We start from the raw sequence: 19,161 nt of genomic DNA on the forward strand, positions 1-19,161 counted from the left end.
TTGCAGGTCACACGTACAGACCCCAAATAATCCTTACTATCCTTATTTTCATAATAGCCAAAATCCCCATCAAATTTTTGCTTGTCCAGAGGACTGCATGACTGTGTACTAAAAAAGCTAATAAACACTACAAGAGCAATTCAGTTTATTTCATAATTTAAAGTCAATAAACACAAGCTGCTAATAGAGGTATGCTGGTAAATCAACGAACCTAAGATAAAAGCATCTCTCTTTCTGTTAATTTTTCAGAACGAAGCAAAAAAGCATGGCTTATTTGGGGATGATGAAAACTATGCGCCCTTTCCAATGCAAGAGCTAACACACACAATGCTGGAGTCGGCTAAACCTCCTAAAACTACAGGTTTCTAAAGGTGTCTCTTTGTAGCATTGTTGCTTCAGAACAAAGGGAAAAAACACTCCTCTCCAACAACAGCCCATGGACCAAATAAGAAACGAAAGTTTCCTTTGTCCTTCTGATGACACATTCCCTGGTGCTCTCCTAAAATCCCCAGCATGAATTGAGTTCTTTTATGTGCTTAGTATCTGGTGATTAAGTTCAGGATGAGGGAATAAGTATATGCATGTTCTGATGTGATTATTTCCACCGATGGCTAACAGATTTAAAAATAAGTTGTTACTAGGCTAGCGGTCAGGTCACATGATTAACTGACATGCATAAACGCCTAGTTTTTGCATGCAGATCCATGTGTGCTTTTTTGCACCTGCACTTTTTTTCTGTATGTCTTTGTGCACACAGCATCTTGCCTCAGTGAGTAAAACCCAAGCCCACCCATTCTCCCACTCAGACAGCAACCCCCAGGATGGTGGCCAAAATCTGTGCAAAATGTGGAATTCTGCAAGTACACAATTCTGCATGGATAAATGACAGGTACAAATTTAGAGAATGGAAAGCAATCTTCCTGTGATTCACTTGGCAAACACATTAGGACAACCAGTTACATTTTGATCTCCAGTAGATTCATTTTTAGAAACAGAGAAGCATGAGGGATGGCATTATACCACTATTTTAAGAATTCATTAGCATCACTTAATGATCTTTTTTTTTTGGACAGAAACCTACCAGATTAAAAAAAATTTTTTTTGAAAAAAAAAAAAAGAGTGGAAGAGACACAGCTGGCCATTTTTAGTTAGATCAATTAATTTATTGATGCAATTGTTTAGGCTACTCCACAGAAAAAGCTCCTTACTTTATTTTAGGAATATCAGCTTCTTGTTTGTTATTCAAATAGTCTCTAGACTGACAGCCCCCAATTTTCCACTCACTTGCCTCCAAAAGAAAAAAAGGTAAGTAAATAAGTGACATATTTTGTCCACTCCTGAAGTCTATCCAAATGATATAAAATACTAAGAAAACACACAAAGCACAAAAAGGAGACATAAGGTGAATTCTGTGTTTCCAGAGTTCAATGCAGAGGAATTTTTCAAGGGAATCTCCATTCTAGCATATACCCTAAAAATGTTCCATTGGGCTTATTGCTGGTTTTTTTTGGATTATTTCACTAGAGAATACCCTGGATACATGGGCAAATCAGATGCAAGTTAGGAAGAAATCCCCTGAAACACTGCTTGACAATGACCTCCACTTACACCTATTTAGAATCGATATGGGTATGAGTCATTTGTAAACTAAGATCCATTTTCCTCTTACAAGTACATGACAGACCTTATCTGAGAAAAAAACTAAAACCTCTAACACAATATCTCAACATGTGAAAATACAAATGGCACTTTGTGTTTTGTTTCTGTGCTGCATTATTGTTCTCCAAGCATAATTTTATTTTCATCTTACCGATAATAGAAACCTGTAAGTTATTGCTGTGTAAAAGTATAGGAACATCCCATCAGTTCTAGTAACAGGCACTTTCAGTTTCTGTTTCATCTTTTAAAATAGATTTTAGGTTACCTTGCTGCAAGTGTACGTGCATTTTAAACATCACAACTGTCCTGCCACAGTTGATTTTGCTGACATGCAACTGTACCTAAAAAGCTAAACTCCCCTGGAATCAGCAAAGAGCAGCTGCCTATTTTAGCTCTGCAACCTTCATTCAAGATGTATTTTAGTTGGGGAAATTTAAGAAAAAATAAAATCAAATGAGAGTTTGCTGTTACTGTATCTGCAGTTCACTGTGAATTGCCAGAAGGCCGAACAGAAAAATCCACTTTTCATATGTTTTTCATCATTTTGATTTGGTGTTTTTTTTCTTTGTTCAAAGACATTGTGAGTTTTGACTTATTCAACATTGAAGGACTTGGTATGACTTCACTATATCGCACACCATCTGCAAAAAAGCAAAGAAGCAGCCACTCCATTTTGCAGAGAAAACACGCTCTGACAAAACAGAATAATTTAGTTCTTATGTTTTGTTTGTGTTTAAGTTTTACAAGGCATTATCTAACCATTTTTCATGATGAAAACTAAAAGATTTTTCTTAAATGTACTTCATCTATTTACACCCCATGTAAAACTGTGAGTTTGAAAATACTTTTCCACTATCACATATATTACAGAATATTTAAACTGTTACAAGTATAGTAAAATACTTTTGTTGTATTTTGATCTTTAAAGATGCAGTATCCTTATAGTTACATTTTTGCTTAAAACTTATTTGCTACTGAACTTGATCAGAATTTAAACATGTCTCAGGTACCAATGGGCACGACTTAATAAGCATACATTACCCAATAACGGCTATTCTGTTATGAAACTGTGAAAATATAACAATCTTTAAAATTCTTTATGCACATCTTCAGTTAAAAATCACAGGCAAATGCATAATACAATAATACAAGCTGGTTTCTTAATAAGGTGTTATTTCTTTTACAGTATTTATTTCCAATTCTTCATCTTCTTTTTTTTTTTTTTTTTTTCCAAATCAAGGTAAATTGCTTGTCTATAACAGCACATGGGATGAGGCATGTGGAAGTGTTGGGATTTATATTCAAGGGTGGATGGATGAGGATGTAGGAGTAAGGAAGATTTGCTGCATGATCTTTATATCTGTCTGCTGTGGAAGATGCAGTTTCTTACACTGACCTTTCCAAACTGAAGTTCAAATTAAAAAATAATCAGGACGTTAATGGTAAAACTTACTCCGATTTTGAGGCACCCACCTTCAATAAAGGAGAAAGAGATTTTTTCCATTAAACAGCATTTATTATCAGAAGATAAATTTGTAAATGGCAACTAGAGTACATTTTCAATGTGGCTAATGGAAAACAAGAGTTATGATCATTGTTATTCCCAATATTCAAAGGGGAGAAAGGTTGTCCAGCTATCTGTCCGTGCTCTGCACTATGAGTTTACCCCAAATGTCAACATCACTGATGTAATTTTTAACACTTTTAATTTTGTTATACATTATTGCAGCAAATACTCATATATACAGGTCAGTCTAACTCTATTTCATTTTAATTGTGTAAGCATGATAGAGAATAAGGAATACTGCATCTTCATCCCCAGTATAAACTGCTGTTGCAATGAGCCAATTTTACAGTGCTGAATAAAACAGGTGCTCAAAAAATAAAGACAATTTAAAATTTAAAAAATTCTGTATCAAAGCTGCTTCCTCATTATGTTTTAATACAATGCTGGCTAATGAGATTTCCTCACAAATATGGGAGCATCCTTTTAAAAACATTTGAAATCTGACACTTTGTGGCATAGTTTCACATGCAAGCTTTTATGGGCACAGTGGATTTTACCCATCATTTATTCAGACTTAAAAGCACAAATCTCTCTTTCTGAAAGAATGGGACAGTGTACACTTGTATTTCTCAACTGCTCGTACGAGATAGATCAAGGGTGCTGCGCCGAGATGAGATCAGGTATTTCTGCGTGCTACGTCTGATGTAAGCTTTCCATAGGGTTATGAAATGTCAGAAAGCTGCGGCAGTAGAAGACTAGCATGGAGCAATCCCCCTTAGCCTTTGCACAAGCACAAAAAATTGGCAGGTCTGAACCGCAGCCATCGATGGAAGAACACCCTGAGAATTTGGGGGACTTCAGCTCCGCATCGGAACACCTCCCTTCCACAAAATAACTTCTCCTAAAATATCTCTGAAGGGAAAAGACAACAAATCACCCCACAGAACATTTGGGGCCAAAGCCCGTGGGCTCTGATATGAATGGGAAACTTCCCACAAATCTCAGTGAGAGCTTGAACCCAATGGCAGACTATTGCTGGTTGTGAAAGCTGTCTAGAGGTAACGGCAACATGAAAAGCTCCTACATGAAGAGCTCGTTTGTGCTTGAAATGCTTAGCATACATTTCCTGCCTGTTAAATAAGAACATTTAGTATATACTGCTTTATCTCTTGGCTTCATTCTGCTCCCACTCACATGCTCTGAGCAGGCCTAGGTCCCTTGACGTGAGTGTGGCTTTATCCCTTTATCACTTTGGGGGTCCTTGAATAAAATCAGACCCTCTTTCTGTTGTGGTGTTTCGCGTGTATAAAGTAACAGTTGAGAGACACAGGATTCACAGAGACGGACTTCTACATGGGGAGAAGAGCCTCCTCAGACTGTATAGTCAGTCTGTATAGTTAGCACAGAGAGATTGCCTAGGGGCAATTCAGAGCAGAATCATGAAATTTAAGGACTCTGAATTGCTCTCAGAGGCATTTCCCTCTCTCCATTGACTACAGGGGAAGCCTAAAGAAGATACTGGTCTCTCCTGGTAATATTCAGCCTTTGTGAATAACCTCAGAGATTATTTCTCTCATTGCTCCTTTCGAAAGCTAACAGAACGGCCTTAATAGTTTCTGGTCAAATAAACTTCATTTTTCATGGGAAAAAAATCATAGCTTCTGAAAGGAATTCTGTATGCCCCAGGTTCTTCCATTCAATTACTGCTATTCAGGTAATTTGTGGGTAAAATACTATTGGGCAGGAAAAAAAATTTTATAAATTGACTTGTTCCTGGCTTCTTTCCTTGGACATTCAGAATGACCAATCCATTCAAAGGGACAACACTGAAGTACATAAAAGATAGACCTCAAATGTAATCCATGAACAATCTCACGCACAATACTGACAATCAGTTTTTCAAATGACCGAAGTAATGGTGTTGGTAAAAACTCAGTTCTGTTGCTCGTTCCGGCTATACAGAAGCCCTGATTTGTTTCAGCCTGTTCAAACTTCACACTGACTCTGAGTGCCACTGCTTACATTCCTGACTCTAACCAGGATACTAAAATGTTGCTGATTTTTGTGGATGTAGATTACCAACCTGGTCAATGGGGAATGATAGAGGCATGCTTCCACAATGGCTGCAAGCAATTTGTCTTGGATTTCTACAGAGGAGAGCCTGTGTTTTAACACTGCTGAAGTTCTTTTAGAGAGCTGATAAATTATCCGCTACCAGGGGACATCAAGAATGTATCAAAGGACAATCAAACTCTGGGTCTGCAAATGCTATTATAAAGTATTATCCCAGTCATATGAATCCTCAATTAACTGTAATTGCTTTTAGTGTTTGCAAGGGTACTGCGTGCTGGGTTTTTTTTAAAGATTATCTTGATTTCAGAATCCCCCCAACATTACTATCAGTATTTCAGGAATCAGAAGTTAATTCAGACTGGTCAAACATTTAAAAATGAATGAGTGGCACCACAAGTTTAATCTGTGCAATTCCTGGAACCAAGTATTCATAATTAAATGCATTGCAAAAGACCTTTATGTATATATCTTTTATCTCTAAGCTATAAAAATCTCAACACATAAAAAATCTTGCTAAGCCTCCTCTTTGTCACATTTAGCTGAACAGGCAGAGCCTTGTGAGGAAAGAAAACAGAAAAACACTATTCTGTTTTCAAGAACAACTGATGACTAAGAGTTTCTCCCTTTCCTACATAATTTAATTAATAGAAATTGATTCAGAATTACATGGCTGTATGGGAATGATCAAGAATTTCCTTTTATTTAATATGAAAAGGCTTGGATTGAAAATCCCAGCAGAGGCAGCCACTGAGACCCATATAAAGGGCCATTTATATCATACTAGAGCTGGCAAAATCTTGTTATTCCCTAACTCCCAGGGACAAACCTAATGTCTTGCAGAGCACCATTTCTGAACCAATTCTCCCTCCTACTTACTGTTCATCCACTCACTCCTCAACAATCAGCTCACTCCTTTATCCCGCTTGCCTTCCAGACACATGTAAGCATTACGTTGAAGGAAAGTAAAGTACTTAATTGTGGTACCTAGCAGGTCAGGAAAACCATCAGAAGGATTAACTTAGGTGTTCTTACATGCTGTTTCTGCATATCCCCCTTTCTGTTGGTGTGGAGTAAATTATTGTCTTGAAGCCATTTTACTCATTATTGCTTTTTCTCTGCAAGAGATGCAGCCGTTTCTTCCCTGTTTTGTTGGTACATTCAATTCCATTTCATGGATAGCTACACCATTAACTTTGGTACCAGTGAGTATAAGATCTGTTTGACTATTTTCTTGTGTTCAAATACTGGTCTTGGGGAGGAGGATGCCTATATGAAAGGAGACCGCACTTTGAGAAAGGGTAGTAGTTTTTAGATGGACTCTGCCTACACAAATCAGGAAATGGTTCCAAATAAGTCCATGGTAAAATACAGATACTTAATATTGTACTTTCAGCAGAAATGCTGCTGCCCCTTGTTTATTTTACAGGCTTCAACAACAAAACGAAAGAAAAGAAAGGGAAAAAAAAAGATAAAAGAAGAAGGTTAAATGGTTGGTGTCTTTCAGGGCATAATGACAAACTGTGGTAAAATAGTAAAATGCCACCATCGTTATTGCAAAAGTCTGCTCAAGCAACCCTTCACCTCAGATAGTGGGACCTCTCCAGCAGAAGAATCTTCTTCTCCGCTCGCATGCAGCTTGCTTGTAGCACAGCTCGGGTATGACGCCGACACCTGCGAGGTGGTATTCAAAAAAAAGGGGTAAGGATGGGATAATAAAGCTCTAGCGGTTTTGCTCTCATCATCATCATCATCGTCATCATCATCGGTTTGCGGTATCTAATCCTCCAATCAGCAGTAATTTGCAGGAACAAAATGTCCGACAGCTGAGAAAACATACGAGCTATAAACATTTTTTCAAAAGACACAGCATGTAAAATAATGCCCATTCTTGTAGCATTTCGGCTGCTATTTCCTAGGTGACTGTGATGACACTTTCGGGGGTAGCCATGCTGAGGGGCAGACGGGGTTAACTTCGGAGGGCAAGGAGAAGAGTGGCACTTCTTTTCCTGCTTCTTTCTTTTTATTATTATTTTTTGTTAGGGACATCACGGAATGCCCTGTGTGTTAACACTGTAGGAGGGGATTCAGCCCTGCTGAATTCACTCAGGGTAGTTAAGAGACCCAGCTCTTAAGCTCGGCTGGAACGGGGAGCATTTCTCAAACCAGCATGTGCCTGCGGCGGTGGAGCGCTAAGTGATCTGAGCGGGAAAAGCTGCGGTCACAGTCTGCACACTTGAATGGCTTCACTCCTGTGTGTTTGCGGTAGTGCCTCGTCAGTTCGTCTGAGCGAGCAAACTTCCAGGTGCAGCCTTCCCAGGTACATTTGTATGGTTTTTCTCCTGGGAGAGACAAAAGAAAGAAGGGGGGGGAAGAAAAAAAAAACAGGTGGTGACTTTCTGCTTGCTGCTCGTAATCCCCGCAACCCCCTCTGCACACTTCCCAGAGACACCCACTGCCTAGGGGGTTCTTTAGGCCAATTTGCACAATTACTATGTACTGAATCTGCTGAATATAACGAAAAGGGCCTTTAGATTTATCATTCCTGTGGCATTCACATGACTAAGAAAATCACAGGATTAAGGCAGCAGTATAGATCCTACCTTGCAGGGGTGCTGTGAGGATTAGCATAAGGACAAAGGGCTGTGTAATCATTCTCAGTATTACTGTACAATTTTGCTAGCCTCATTTCATCAGGCTACACTTTCTCCCAAAATGACCAACTTGCCCCGTACTTCAGCCATTTATCACAGGATGCCAAAGACTTCTTGTTATTTATATGAAGTTCATAATGACTTCTAATTATTTTTATAAACAACACTGCAGGAAATTTCTTAGTGAGCTGGTAAAAATGAACTGCAATTTCCCAAGTAAACATAAAAATTCAATCCACAAAGTGTCCTCTTTTTTTATAGCACTTACTCACTTTTGGTAAAATTAGTTTTGCATGTAAGATGTTACCGGGAATGGTGTAGAATTTTGAAATGTCCTTAGCCATGCAACTTGCACAAAGCTGTTGGTAAAATACCAATTTACTTCAGTGAAATCAGACTTGGGCTAAACATATACTTCTTGGAAAATCCCACCCTCCATTTTTTATTTAAAGTTAAGCACGATGCATTCCACAGGTTCTGTGTCATGTAATGTCACAGGAGAAGATGAATGTGGCAAGTCCTTATTTTGTGCTTTTATAGAATAAATTGTTATAAAGCCTCATTTTTGCAGCTTTTTGAAGGCTGGGCTTGTTTGTCATTTCTGCCCTTAATGTTTACATGTTAACTGCTCTTGCAGTTACCTAGATGCCACAGTCGAGCCTGCATCAAAACTGAGGAATGGAAACTGTGTGAGGTCCTTATGTACCCTTCTCTGATGTGTCAAGAATGAACTTTTAGCTCCCCTTCCTAAACCAGCTAATCACAACCAGGACAAGAGAGCATCTCTGCAACAACTGTTTCCTTCATCAGGCACAATCATTCCTCAGTTATTTATTATCTTGTTCAGGTTTATGAATCATGACCAGCTTACAAGATACTATTTCACATAAACCAATGATGCTACACTTGCTTTGTCGTAGGAGCACCTCCCTCCAAGAGTCTCTTCGAAAGTCAATAAATGCTTTGCTGAGAGCCTTTAATTGCAAAAGAAAATTCCCAACTAAGAGTATTATCACAAAGTTCAAACAGCCTAAAAAATGCAGCTGAAATGGCAATGGGTGTCTCCATAAGGAAATCAGATGCTGTACACACAACAGCCGTCAGTAGGGTTGTCAGCAACATTTGAGCTCATTGGGGTGATACCTTCTGCGCACCATCTGGGCTGTGCTGCAGTTTTGATGTCAGATGGGGGTGGGAAGCAGTTGCTGGAAAGAGCATCCAGCAATTTCAGCTCAGAGGTGACAGGCTGGATTTGTAAAGACCACAGCGCATAGCTGGAGCAACATACTGACAGGAACTTGGTCTAGCTAATTTTACAATCCTCAGAAGAACGCAAAATGCTGATTAGTATTTATTGTCCCCTGGATGCCCACAGCGCCGGGCTCCTGGAATCCTGCAGCTGACGGAGCTGGACGGGCAGGAGCTTCATGGCAGATGGCTGGTTATGTGCTCTTGCCAGTGACAAAGTGCTACAAAACGTTCTCAGATTTGCCACAGAATTGTCTTCATACCCTTGCCACCAGCAGTGGGCGTGGAGCACTGTAAAAATATAACAGTTTCCCCATCTGACTTGGCAGGTCTATACTAATGATCTCGTTACAGCACACGAACAGTTTCTAAGTGGAGCGTTTGTCACTTCCACCCTCAACACACTTTTAAACTCTCTTTTCATTCAGACCCTGGATGCTGTCCTGACTGGTTTCTTTGATCACAGAGACTTCCAGAACAAAGTAAGGAGATGTTGCCTAAGTTYTGGATCCCTATTTAAAAGCATCTGCAACTCTAAGTCTCTCCGTACCCTAAGATCCTTTCCCTGCAAACAGCCTCTTTGTTACAGAAAGTCCCAAATTTTCCTTCCCTTGGTAAAAGGCAAATGGAGACCCTGAGGCGGGAAGGGATGGAACACGAAAGAGAAGTACCAGAAATAGTTCCTTCTTCCCTTAAAATAGTATCGCTTCAGGTAAGGAATGAAAGAAAGCTGATGGAAGGACGCGCTCCTGGGTCACTCGGCTGGAGCTTTCCAGGTGTTGCTACCAGCCGCTCTCCCCAAAGAGAGAGTCCTGTTTACCCAGCCCCTACAGAGCTATGTGACAGAGACAGGACTAACCACATTCCTCTCAAGCTATTTACACCACTGAAGGAAAATCTCACTTACAAGCTCAGCCTAAGACCACCTTTCATTATTTTCAAATATATGCATATAGTATAAGAAGGAAAAAAACAGACAAAGAAGCATTATGCTGAAGACATTAAGTAATATGTACCTTAAAAAAAACACTGTGAAGAAAACTCTGAAAGATACAAATTTTCATTAAGATTAATAACAACACTTTACATAAACCTAAATTTTAGGGAAAGAATTTCTACTAAACACCTACATTATCTGTGGATGGAAAAACCAGGTAGGCAATACTGTATTAACTGTTAACTTTTTGTTCGGTAACATACCAAACAGGAAGACTGGCCACTGATTCTACAAGAACCACAGTAAAAAATGGAAGATCCAGGAGTTCCAAGGATCAAGAAAGGACCAGCAGAACAGAATTGATAAAGGATGGGCACCTGGTATCAGATTTTGAACACCCACGTTGGCTGATTAACTTACAACTGAAATTCCCTGTACAATCAACAGAGAGAAGTAAGACTTCAGCAGGGAGAGGAAGAAAGCGCTTGAGTGAGGAAGTGGACAAAAACAGTTAGTTAACAGGAAAAATGCGGCCCACTACTTACTTCGGCTTGGTGCTTCTGGCCATGCAGGACTCAGAAAGGTAAGCAGTGCTATGTGCACTCGCAGGCTCTTGAGCGGACTAGAGCCCTCCATAACACAGGTGCAGTATCAATATATTGCAATTTCAGGTCTGGATGGCAGCGGAGTGGAAGTGAAGTCAAACACTCAACAATTTGGATGCAGACACTTCTGCCTTTATGTGAGCACTTGACCTCTCGTGCCTAAAAAACTCTTGGGTGCAGAGTATAGGCACCTCTTGTATTTAGGCTCCTTGGATGGCCAGGCAGCTGCTAGCACATGGGCTTTACAGTTACTGCCACCCACTGAGATACTCAAACTCTCACTTAGCTCTAAGCAGCCAAAGCAGGTACTGTGAGTCTTGCCCACAGTAGTGGAAACAGGAGAATGAAGGAGAAGACAAAACAGGGGATAAAACAATGAAAAAAGAAGAAAGTTCTGCAAAGACAGAGGAAGAACCTGCAGTAATTAACACAGGAAGAGGACAAATATGGAAAAAGATAAAAACCCCTTACTGCTAGTTAATCTTCTGAATCTTTAAGTTTTTATAGACTTACAGAAGTCACCAGTTTAAAAAAAAAAAAAAAAAAGGCCTAAAGCTGTGAAGATTTTCACTGAAGCCGTTGCTCTGCTCTCTGGCCTGTCTTTGGAAGCACTATTGTTTTGTCCCAAAACCTGACAAAAAAGATCCTAAGTCACAGAAAAATTGCATTCTGATCTTATTTCACAGTTCTGATTTGCAATACATGGACAGCAAACAATATTCCATGACAGTAATTTACACAGATCAAGTGGGACCCTGGAGCATGAAAAATATTATTCTAGACAGTTCTCTATAGAAAACAAGTATTTTCTATTGTTTGGGAAAGTTAATTACAAAGTTTTATAGGTATGACTCAATGCCTCAAATGGAACTAGTCATTTTTTAATCTTCTATTAACAAAACATCTTTTTTTAACAGCCCTCCAAAACATTGCCTTTTCCAGTCCAGATGCCACAATCCAGATTAGTTTAATTACTTTTACCATATTATTTTTCCTACCCTACCATGACTCCTCTCACTTAAGCACTTAAGAGCATAGTTACAATGGTTACTCATTGAATCTCCCTAAAATCAAGCAAATAATGAATTAACAATGCTGAATAATGATCATTATTCAGTCAATTCTCTAAAAATTTTCCACCCTCCATACAACCCAACATATATTTTCCCATATTCATGTAATCTAATTTCTAGAAGATCATTCACCTATGGAAATAAATCTCACTAGCTTTTACTTTACAACCCAGTGACATTCAAATATTTTAAAATAATCTTGTATGTTGGTATCAGCAAGAGAATGTGCCATGTAAGAGATGAAGGGGCCAGGGTCAGTTCTATACTAAGCAAGATTTCACATGCAGTACATTCCTCTGCAATTTTATTTTGCTGCTGATATCACAGTATTTGATGACAGATACTTCAAAGAAAGGTGCAACAAAAGCCCTATATAAATTGGTATGGAGTATTCTGCCAGCAGGGAAATTTATCTGGAACTAAAGGAAACAGAGCTGGCTTATGTTGCCTAGGCGAGAAATTTTATTTACTGTAATTGTAGATACCCTACGTACCCACCGTACTTCCTTTCATTTGTGTATTATTCAAGTTTCATTTATTCATCAGTTTATCAAGCTCTTAACAACTATGTCATCGAGTAGCAATGAGGTAAGGTAACTCAGACTACTTCCAGGACAGAAAATATCCTAGTCATCAAGTTTTAAACACATTTCTTTCTCTGGCATAAACTCGTCTCTCTCTGTTATTACATGAGTGTCATGTCCCTTCTTATCTGTGTCCTCTTCATAGATTCCCATCTATCCAATTTTTCTATATGTAACTCTCACCTTGATTCACAATTATTTCATCACTTCTCTGGAGCTCCTTTTTGAAATGGTATTCATCATTTTGAAACACTGATAACATTTTTAATCCAAGTAAGAGTCAACTAGAAAATACACATATGGCAATGTTCAGGGTACAGGCTTCACCATCTAATCAGATTTTTCTGCATTTAAGCTTTCATTTTTCTGTGAAAGAGACAAATGATAAACTCTGCATTTGATATGGAAAAAAAAGAGCTTAAAGAAAAGCACTTGGAAATGAATCTTGCTTTATTGTTATTATTATCTGTAGTGTTTCTGAATTGGGAGGGTGGGAGCAAAGGAGAGAAGTTGTCCCTCATCCTGTTCATGAAATACAACTGGCTTGAGTAAAGCTTGTAGAGTTTAACAGATGGTACCTGCCCAACCTTGCTATCTACAGCCACATCTTTATACCTCCTTACTCAGTTTCTACTACCATTACTCTCAGAGGACTATTTCCCACATAAGAACAGAGTGTGGTCCTAAGGATTTATCCCTTAACAAGTGGAAGAAAACAAATAATCCGACAAACATGCCTCTGCCTATGTTTGGTGATGTTAAACATTCTAGTCAAAGCCAACAGGTCTATGGCTCTGCAGGGTTAGGAACACCTCAGAGTTATTCCACTGGTTTGGAAGTTTCTGCTACAGGATATTATGCAAAATATGTAACGTGTAGTATTTACGTCAGCTGGTTTCAGTTCCCACATAAACACCAGAATCATTCTGAAACATATAGGGCAGCCACACTGCTCCCATAATGATATGACTCTGGGAGTGTAAATCATAAATTGACAACCCCAAAAGATGAATAATTAGATTCTGCATTTCTACTAAAAATACCCTGTTTTGGACAGCAAAAGAATCTTTTTACAGCAAAAACATCATGTTATAATGAAGGCACTCCCAGAGGAAGAAGGCAGCTTAGCTTTTAGACACAGGGGAAAGGGAAATGACAACTGTTATGTTTTGTGTGATTTTTTTATTAGTATAATTTTGTAATGAAAAAACATAAAAGCACTTATAAAGCACTTTCCATCTTCAAAGTGCTTTATAAAACTATTTAAAAAAATATTAATACTTTATAATAGTCTGCTTTCATAATAGCACTGCATAACAAACATCATCATGTCTATTCTGCAAGGTAGGGAAACCAACCCAGCGAACATAAGCGACCTTCTCAAAACTGCAGAGAAAGTGAACAGCTACATTATGACTCAAATATTAGAGGCATCTTACTTTCTGAAATGAAAACACTAATCTCAGTCATATCCCTTTAGAAGATTGAAATATTATTGCAGCATTTTAATTAGAAGTCCAAATCAAATGTTCAGATGTCTAGCAAATTTTTCAAAAAGGTGATTTGGATCTCTGTTTCTGTTACTGATTCACTGTATCTCTTTGGTGAATATAATGATTTTGACTTTTATGTTTCAGTGCTTTTAAAATATGCAAATAAAAGATCTTTCTGGGAAGAGGTTAAAGTTTTGTATCAGTTGAGCAAGTCTGGGAAAATAATTTCTATGAGCAGAACAGGAACGTACTGTGCTGATTGACACGTCTTGAAATTCAGGTTTTTTATTCCCTGTTCTCACTTTGATTTAGGCAAAGCACAGGGACATGGTTTCTTCATGTGAAAACTGGGAACAAAAAAATTTCCTGAATTCAAAAATTTAGTGACAACCTCCACTCTAAAAGAACAGACAGAACGTCATCATACTATACAAACCTACTATGTACATGCTCTGCTTCTGATAATTCAGGTCCAAGTCATTTTTCCGTATTGTAACACATAACTAACATTTCATTGCACTGTGCTGCTAAGTTTGGGTCTTGTTTGTCATCCTAGCTCTTCTGTCACCTTTTCTGCATGACCAGCGCTAGTTTAGGACCCTTATCTATTTTCTTCTCTTACTTCTGGCTTTTGTATATTGTTGCACACTACCCTCTATGCATGTAATAGCCTCAGTGTAACAATGTTTTAATACAACTCCCAGTAAAAAAAAACTTTGTGACCAGACTCACAAGAATTCAGTTCTCCATAATTTAAGGCGGCAAATTCATCACATTAGTCTCAGCCCTGTCTGTCACACAGAAAAGAAACACAGAGGAAATACAAGAAACTTCACTTGCACATTTTCACTTTTTAGAGGCTTCTACATAGCAACTTTGTTCCTTGATGTGCCATACCTAGTACTACATAAGACATGAACAAATTAACATTCTGGGATAAGGCTTTGTCATTGCTGATGTGAATGATAAACGTTAATTCCCACAATAACAATAAAAATAAAATTTCTGGAAATGCAAAAGGCCTTTTCCTGTGCACCTGAATCCAGGAGCCAGACCAAACCCCAAAGTGTGTTCCCACAAGAAAATGTTGACAGTAGATGACAAATAGTGTATTATTGGCCTTCCTGATCTTTTTTGCTGCACCGCATGGTCCTTGTATCTATATCTATGTACATACTTTATAGATATACACACATACACATATATATACATATACATACACACACACRTGCACATATTTATGTGTGTACATGCATATATATATATGTATGTATATGTGTACATATCTAATATCTAATATATACACACACATATGTAGTGAAAGAGGGCATGGAAACTTCCTTCTGCACAGCAAATTTATGGGACTATCAAAGCTCCAGTCCCATGGGGAAGAGAGAGATTATTCCTTTTATGGCAACCTTCACTCTCAAAAGATTCTGGGAAAGGCAATGCAACAGATCTGCACATGTATCAGCAGCCAACTACATGCAGGTGGCAATAGGCCTGCACACTAACTCTCCTTATCTTGGGTGCTGCTGGTCTGGCTTCTCCTGAATAAAACACCTTTCCTCTACTGTGATCCATAACTGCAAGGAAGATGCCAATCAAGTGAGGTATTTCTTCCCATTTGCAATAACTGTGCCTTCAATTCTGCTACTGTCACTATTCCTGAATGCTCTAGGAATTGCTCCATGTTCAGCAAGAACAATGTATGTTTCTCAGTATAAAAGTTTAATCTTCCACTATTTCTAAAAAAACCCCAAATGACCGCCCCAAATAAACAAAGAAAACAACAAAGAGGCTCCAGGGGATGAGCTTCATCTCACTCAGTTTAACACAACTGATTATTTGTTGTTTGAGCCGTGCGAGAACTCAGGCTTAGGCAGGGGCCAGGACCCTGGTGTGCAGTACCCAGAAACCACCTCCCTCAGCAAACTTAGTATTCAAGTAAATGAGTTGTGAAGGCCACTAAACAGAATACTGAACTGATGCCAATTGTTACCATCCTGAAGTGCAGAATAAATATATGAGATAGTAAAGAAAACTATTAACTGACAAAAATACGTATGATGAGGAAGACACTTAGAAAAGATCATTAATGTGACCAAGATACTACAAAATTATCCTATGGAGAAAATATTGAAGGGCAGAAAACATCCACCAGTTGTGTAAGTCATCTGATTTTTTCCTTTGTCAGGAAATGAGAAGATGTCTTGTAAAATTTCCCCAATTTTTTTACCTACTTACCTATAAAAAATGAAGTCCAAAACCACTAGCTTTCAGCTTTTGCCTCTTTTTCCTTGTATTAGTCATTGAAAAAAGAAAACAGGAAAAAAACCCCCCATGAATAAATCATTAAAAGAAAGGCTTTTGTGAAACTTATTTGCAGTTTTCAGCATGTTCTACTCTCAGCACACTCTGTTCCTGATGGGCAGTCTGCCCTGACAAGGATAGTATAGGCATGAGCAATTCCAGAAGCACTTCAGGAAAGGCAGGTGGTATCATCAGTATTGGACATTTAAGGAGCAAGTTGATATCCCATTCTCTCTGCACCTCAGTTGGCTGCAAGAATTAATGTCCTTGGAAAGCCTGTAATGCTTCCTTCTCCTTCAGGTCTCAGTGCAACATCTGGGAAAGCATTTTGAAGGGAATGGGAGCAGAGAGGTCTTACTCGCCTTCATGCCACTGCAGGGCTACAAACGGTAGACTGCAATCATGCCTGAGACCTTAGATGAACTGCAGTTCTTTGGAGGTAGAGTATTAAGTACTAAATGATTTACTTAGAGAAGACTTTATTCTGCATAATGAAATCATCATTATTCCCTCGTGCCACACACAGACAAAACACATATGCACCCCATATTTACAAAGTCAAGGGGCACTGTTGCAAATATTTTTCATAACCTAGAGACTGAAAGCAATCACAGACACAATTTGACTTGCTTTCCCATCAAAGTGTCTTGGAATAACCATGTGGGCACTCTTCCATATCGGCACGGCATCAGACCTACAATGCGGAGAAGTGATTCCCTGGGTATAAGGTGAATTCAGAGCTCGCAAAATGCGCCAGAAATGAAATCGTTTAACTTTCCACATAGTGGCTATTGGATGAGAACTGGATGTACAAGCTTCTTGTGGTATGGACACCTGCCCATGAGTAACTGGACTCAGAAAAACATCTCACTACAGCCAGGCAGCTAGCAGAGCTTAACATTTTTGCAGATCACCTTACTAGGATGTGGTGGCATTGGCGAGTCTGCCTTTATAGCCTGCCACATAGTCTACCAGCAGATATCCTATTTTAAATACACTGCAAGTTCTGTCCCTGAGATGCTGAACCCAGTAACGTCAAAGGGAATGGGCCGAGGCTTTAGGAGCCCTGTTTACTAAATAATTTGTCTATCTTCTAATTTGAAGTAACATGAAGAAAGACCAGAAAAGCTGCAAATGAAGACTTCCATGAAATATACTGGTTTCCACATTGGAAAGCTCTGCTGTTTATTGCAACTGGCAGTAAATTTTAAACACTGAAAGTAAGTATTTCTTAAAAAATAAAAGCATCACCCAATACAAATAGAACCTCCTATTTTACTTAAAGCAAATTAATTTTTAAAGTGGCTTTGTTTATTTAAATTCCCAGGTTCTGGAACAGCATGTGAACCTGCTGTTACAGCTTTTTGCATTTGACAGATTTATGTGCAGGAAGAAGAGCTCTGGGATAAGGCTCTATGGGGCATATAGGACATGAGAAGAAAAGCTAGGCTTTTGAAGAGAGAGTCTGGAGGACGGGTGACAAAGAGGTGTTAAATTTAAAGTAGGCAAAAAATCTACAGAGTTCAAGTTAAAGCCAAGAGGATTATTTAGAATATGTTGTTTCCTCCTAATATTTGTCTAAAGACGGGATTACAAACTAGTAAATATCTCTCTGGAACATATAGCTAGTAAAAGGCATTAAACGGACTTTAAGAAAACAACAGGTAATGAATGGAGTTTTAAAACCTACAGAGCAAAAATAACTTTTTTGGTGCCTCGTACTTCTTCAGTCTGCTCTGAAATTGCTGAAAGGAAAATGTGAACAAAGACTAATGACAGGGGCCCTTTCATTTAAAATAATATATGGAGCAACAGTGAGTGAGAGGAATGCAATGTTTGAAAAAGCACAGACTAAATAAAACACCCATGTACTCATGAGCCCTCTCTCTTTTAGGGTGGTGTCTCAACCCAGCTAAAAAGGAACTTCTCTGAGAGGAAATACTGTCATTTTCTCAGGTACGAAACCGCATTTCTGAGATGTTCAGTGCCTCCATGTAGCGCTGGTGAAGACCCCCTGACACTGACAAATAGGCTTCATTACATCTGCTGCAAAGGTATTTGCTCTCATATCTTAGGAATGATACAGGCGTTGATCAAGAACAAAGCCACAAATGCTATGAAATCTGTTTGGCCTGGAGGCTATATTCAGCCTGTCTCTGTAAGTGCCTAAATAAGCTGCCACAACTTCTATGGCATCAGCACCGAGAAGAGTGATTTGGACTTAGTGCTGTTTGGGGCTCGTCAAGGCAAAGCAGCAGTCACAGCCCTGTTTCTGAGCCTCATGGTAGGTCTTCTAGATACAGTCTTTGCCTTCCTTCACCCCTTGGCGGCAGGAGCCAAACCACAGTTGTGGCTATGTGACATCCTAGACTCACAGAATAAATCAATTCCCACTACAAGCCTAGCAGAACATCCCAGACTTTTGCTGCTGTTGACACCAGGAAGCAATTGTGCCCTGTTCCTCTAGAAATTAGTAACTATGACTATGATGGGTTGCACAGAGATACAAGACGGTGATTACTTGTAGCGCATTAGCTTTAAAGAAAATCCGATGGACCCGAGAGAGAGCAATCTCTTCTGGTCCGACGTTCTAAAGCTATGGTCCACATAATCTTAAAGTAAGCATCTTATTTCTTTATTAACTTCTTCAGGATGATTCACACAATGTTTTAAACTCCTTGGGCTTTTCCATATGGTAAAAGGGTAGCCACGATAAGCTAGAAATGGATTTAGCTGTGAGCAACTTCAGATGTGAAATCCAACACAAATCAAATTTCCCTTTTAATGACTATGTAGTTAGTGGGTTGGATTTCTCAGGTCATACTCCCCATGCTAGGCACCACTTTGACTGTGACGCATTCACACCACATAGTGAATTCTGCATACTTAGAAAAAAGGGAAGAGTTTAAATTTCTTCCACATGTAATATCCTGTATACGTGCTTTAAGTCTCTGTTCTTTATCAGGCCCCCTAACACAAACAGTATAATATGCGTCTTCAATTTACATAACACACCTC

The 19,161-nt window shown here is 38.9% G+C and overlaps 1 protein-coding gene across 1 annotated transcript in view; it reads right to left on the reverse strand.

Annotated features, from left to right (window-relative positions):
- Positions 1–2,842: 2,842 nt before the first annotated feature.
- The window catches only part of KLF12 (Kruppel like factor 12), a 152,050-nt gene continuing 135,731 nt past the window's right edge, over positions 2,843–19,161 (reverse strand). Inside the window, exon 9 of the mRNA XM_026061967.1 lies at positions 2,843–7,578. Within this exon, the coding sequence (XP_025917752.1) occupies positions 7,397–7,578 (182 nt within the window). The 3' untranslated portion in view covers positions 2,843–7,396. The remainder of the gene's footprint in view (positions 7,579–19,161) is intronic.

Source organism: Apteryx rowi, unplaced genomic scaffold, assembly GCF_003343035.1.
Source record: "Apteryx rowi isolate R43461 unplaced genomic scaffold, aptRow1 scaffold_189, whole genome shotgun sequence".
Taxonomy (NCBI): Eukaryota; Metazoa; Chordata; class Aves; order Apterygiformes; family Apterygidae; genus Apteryx; species Apteryx rowi.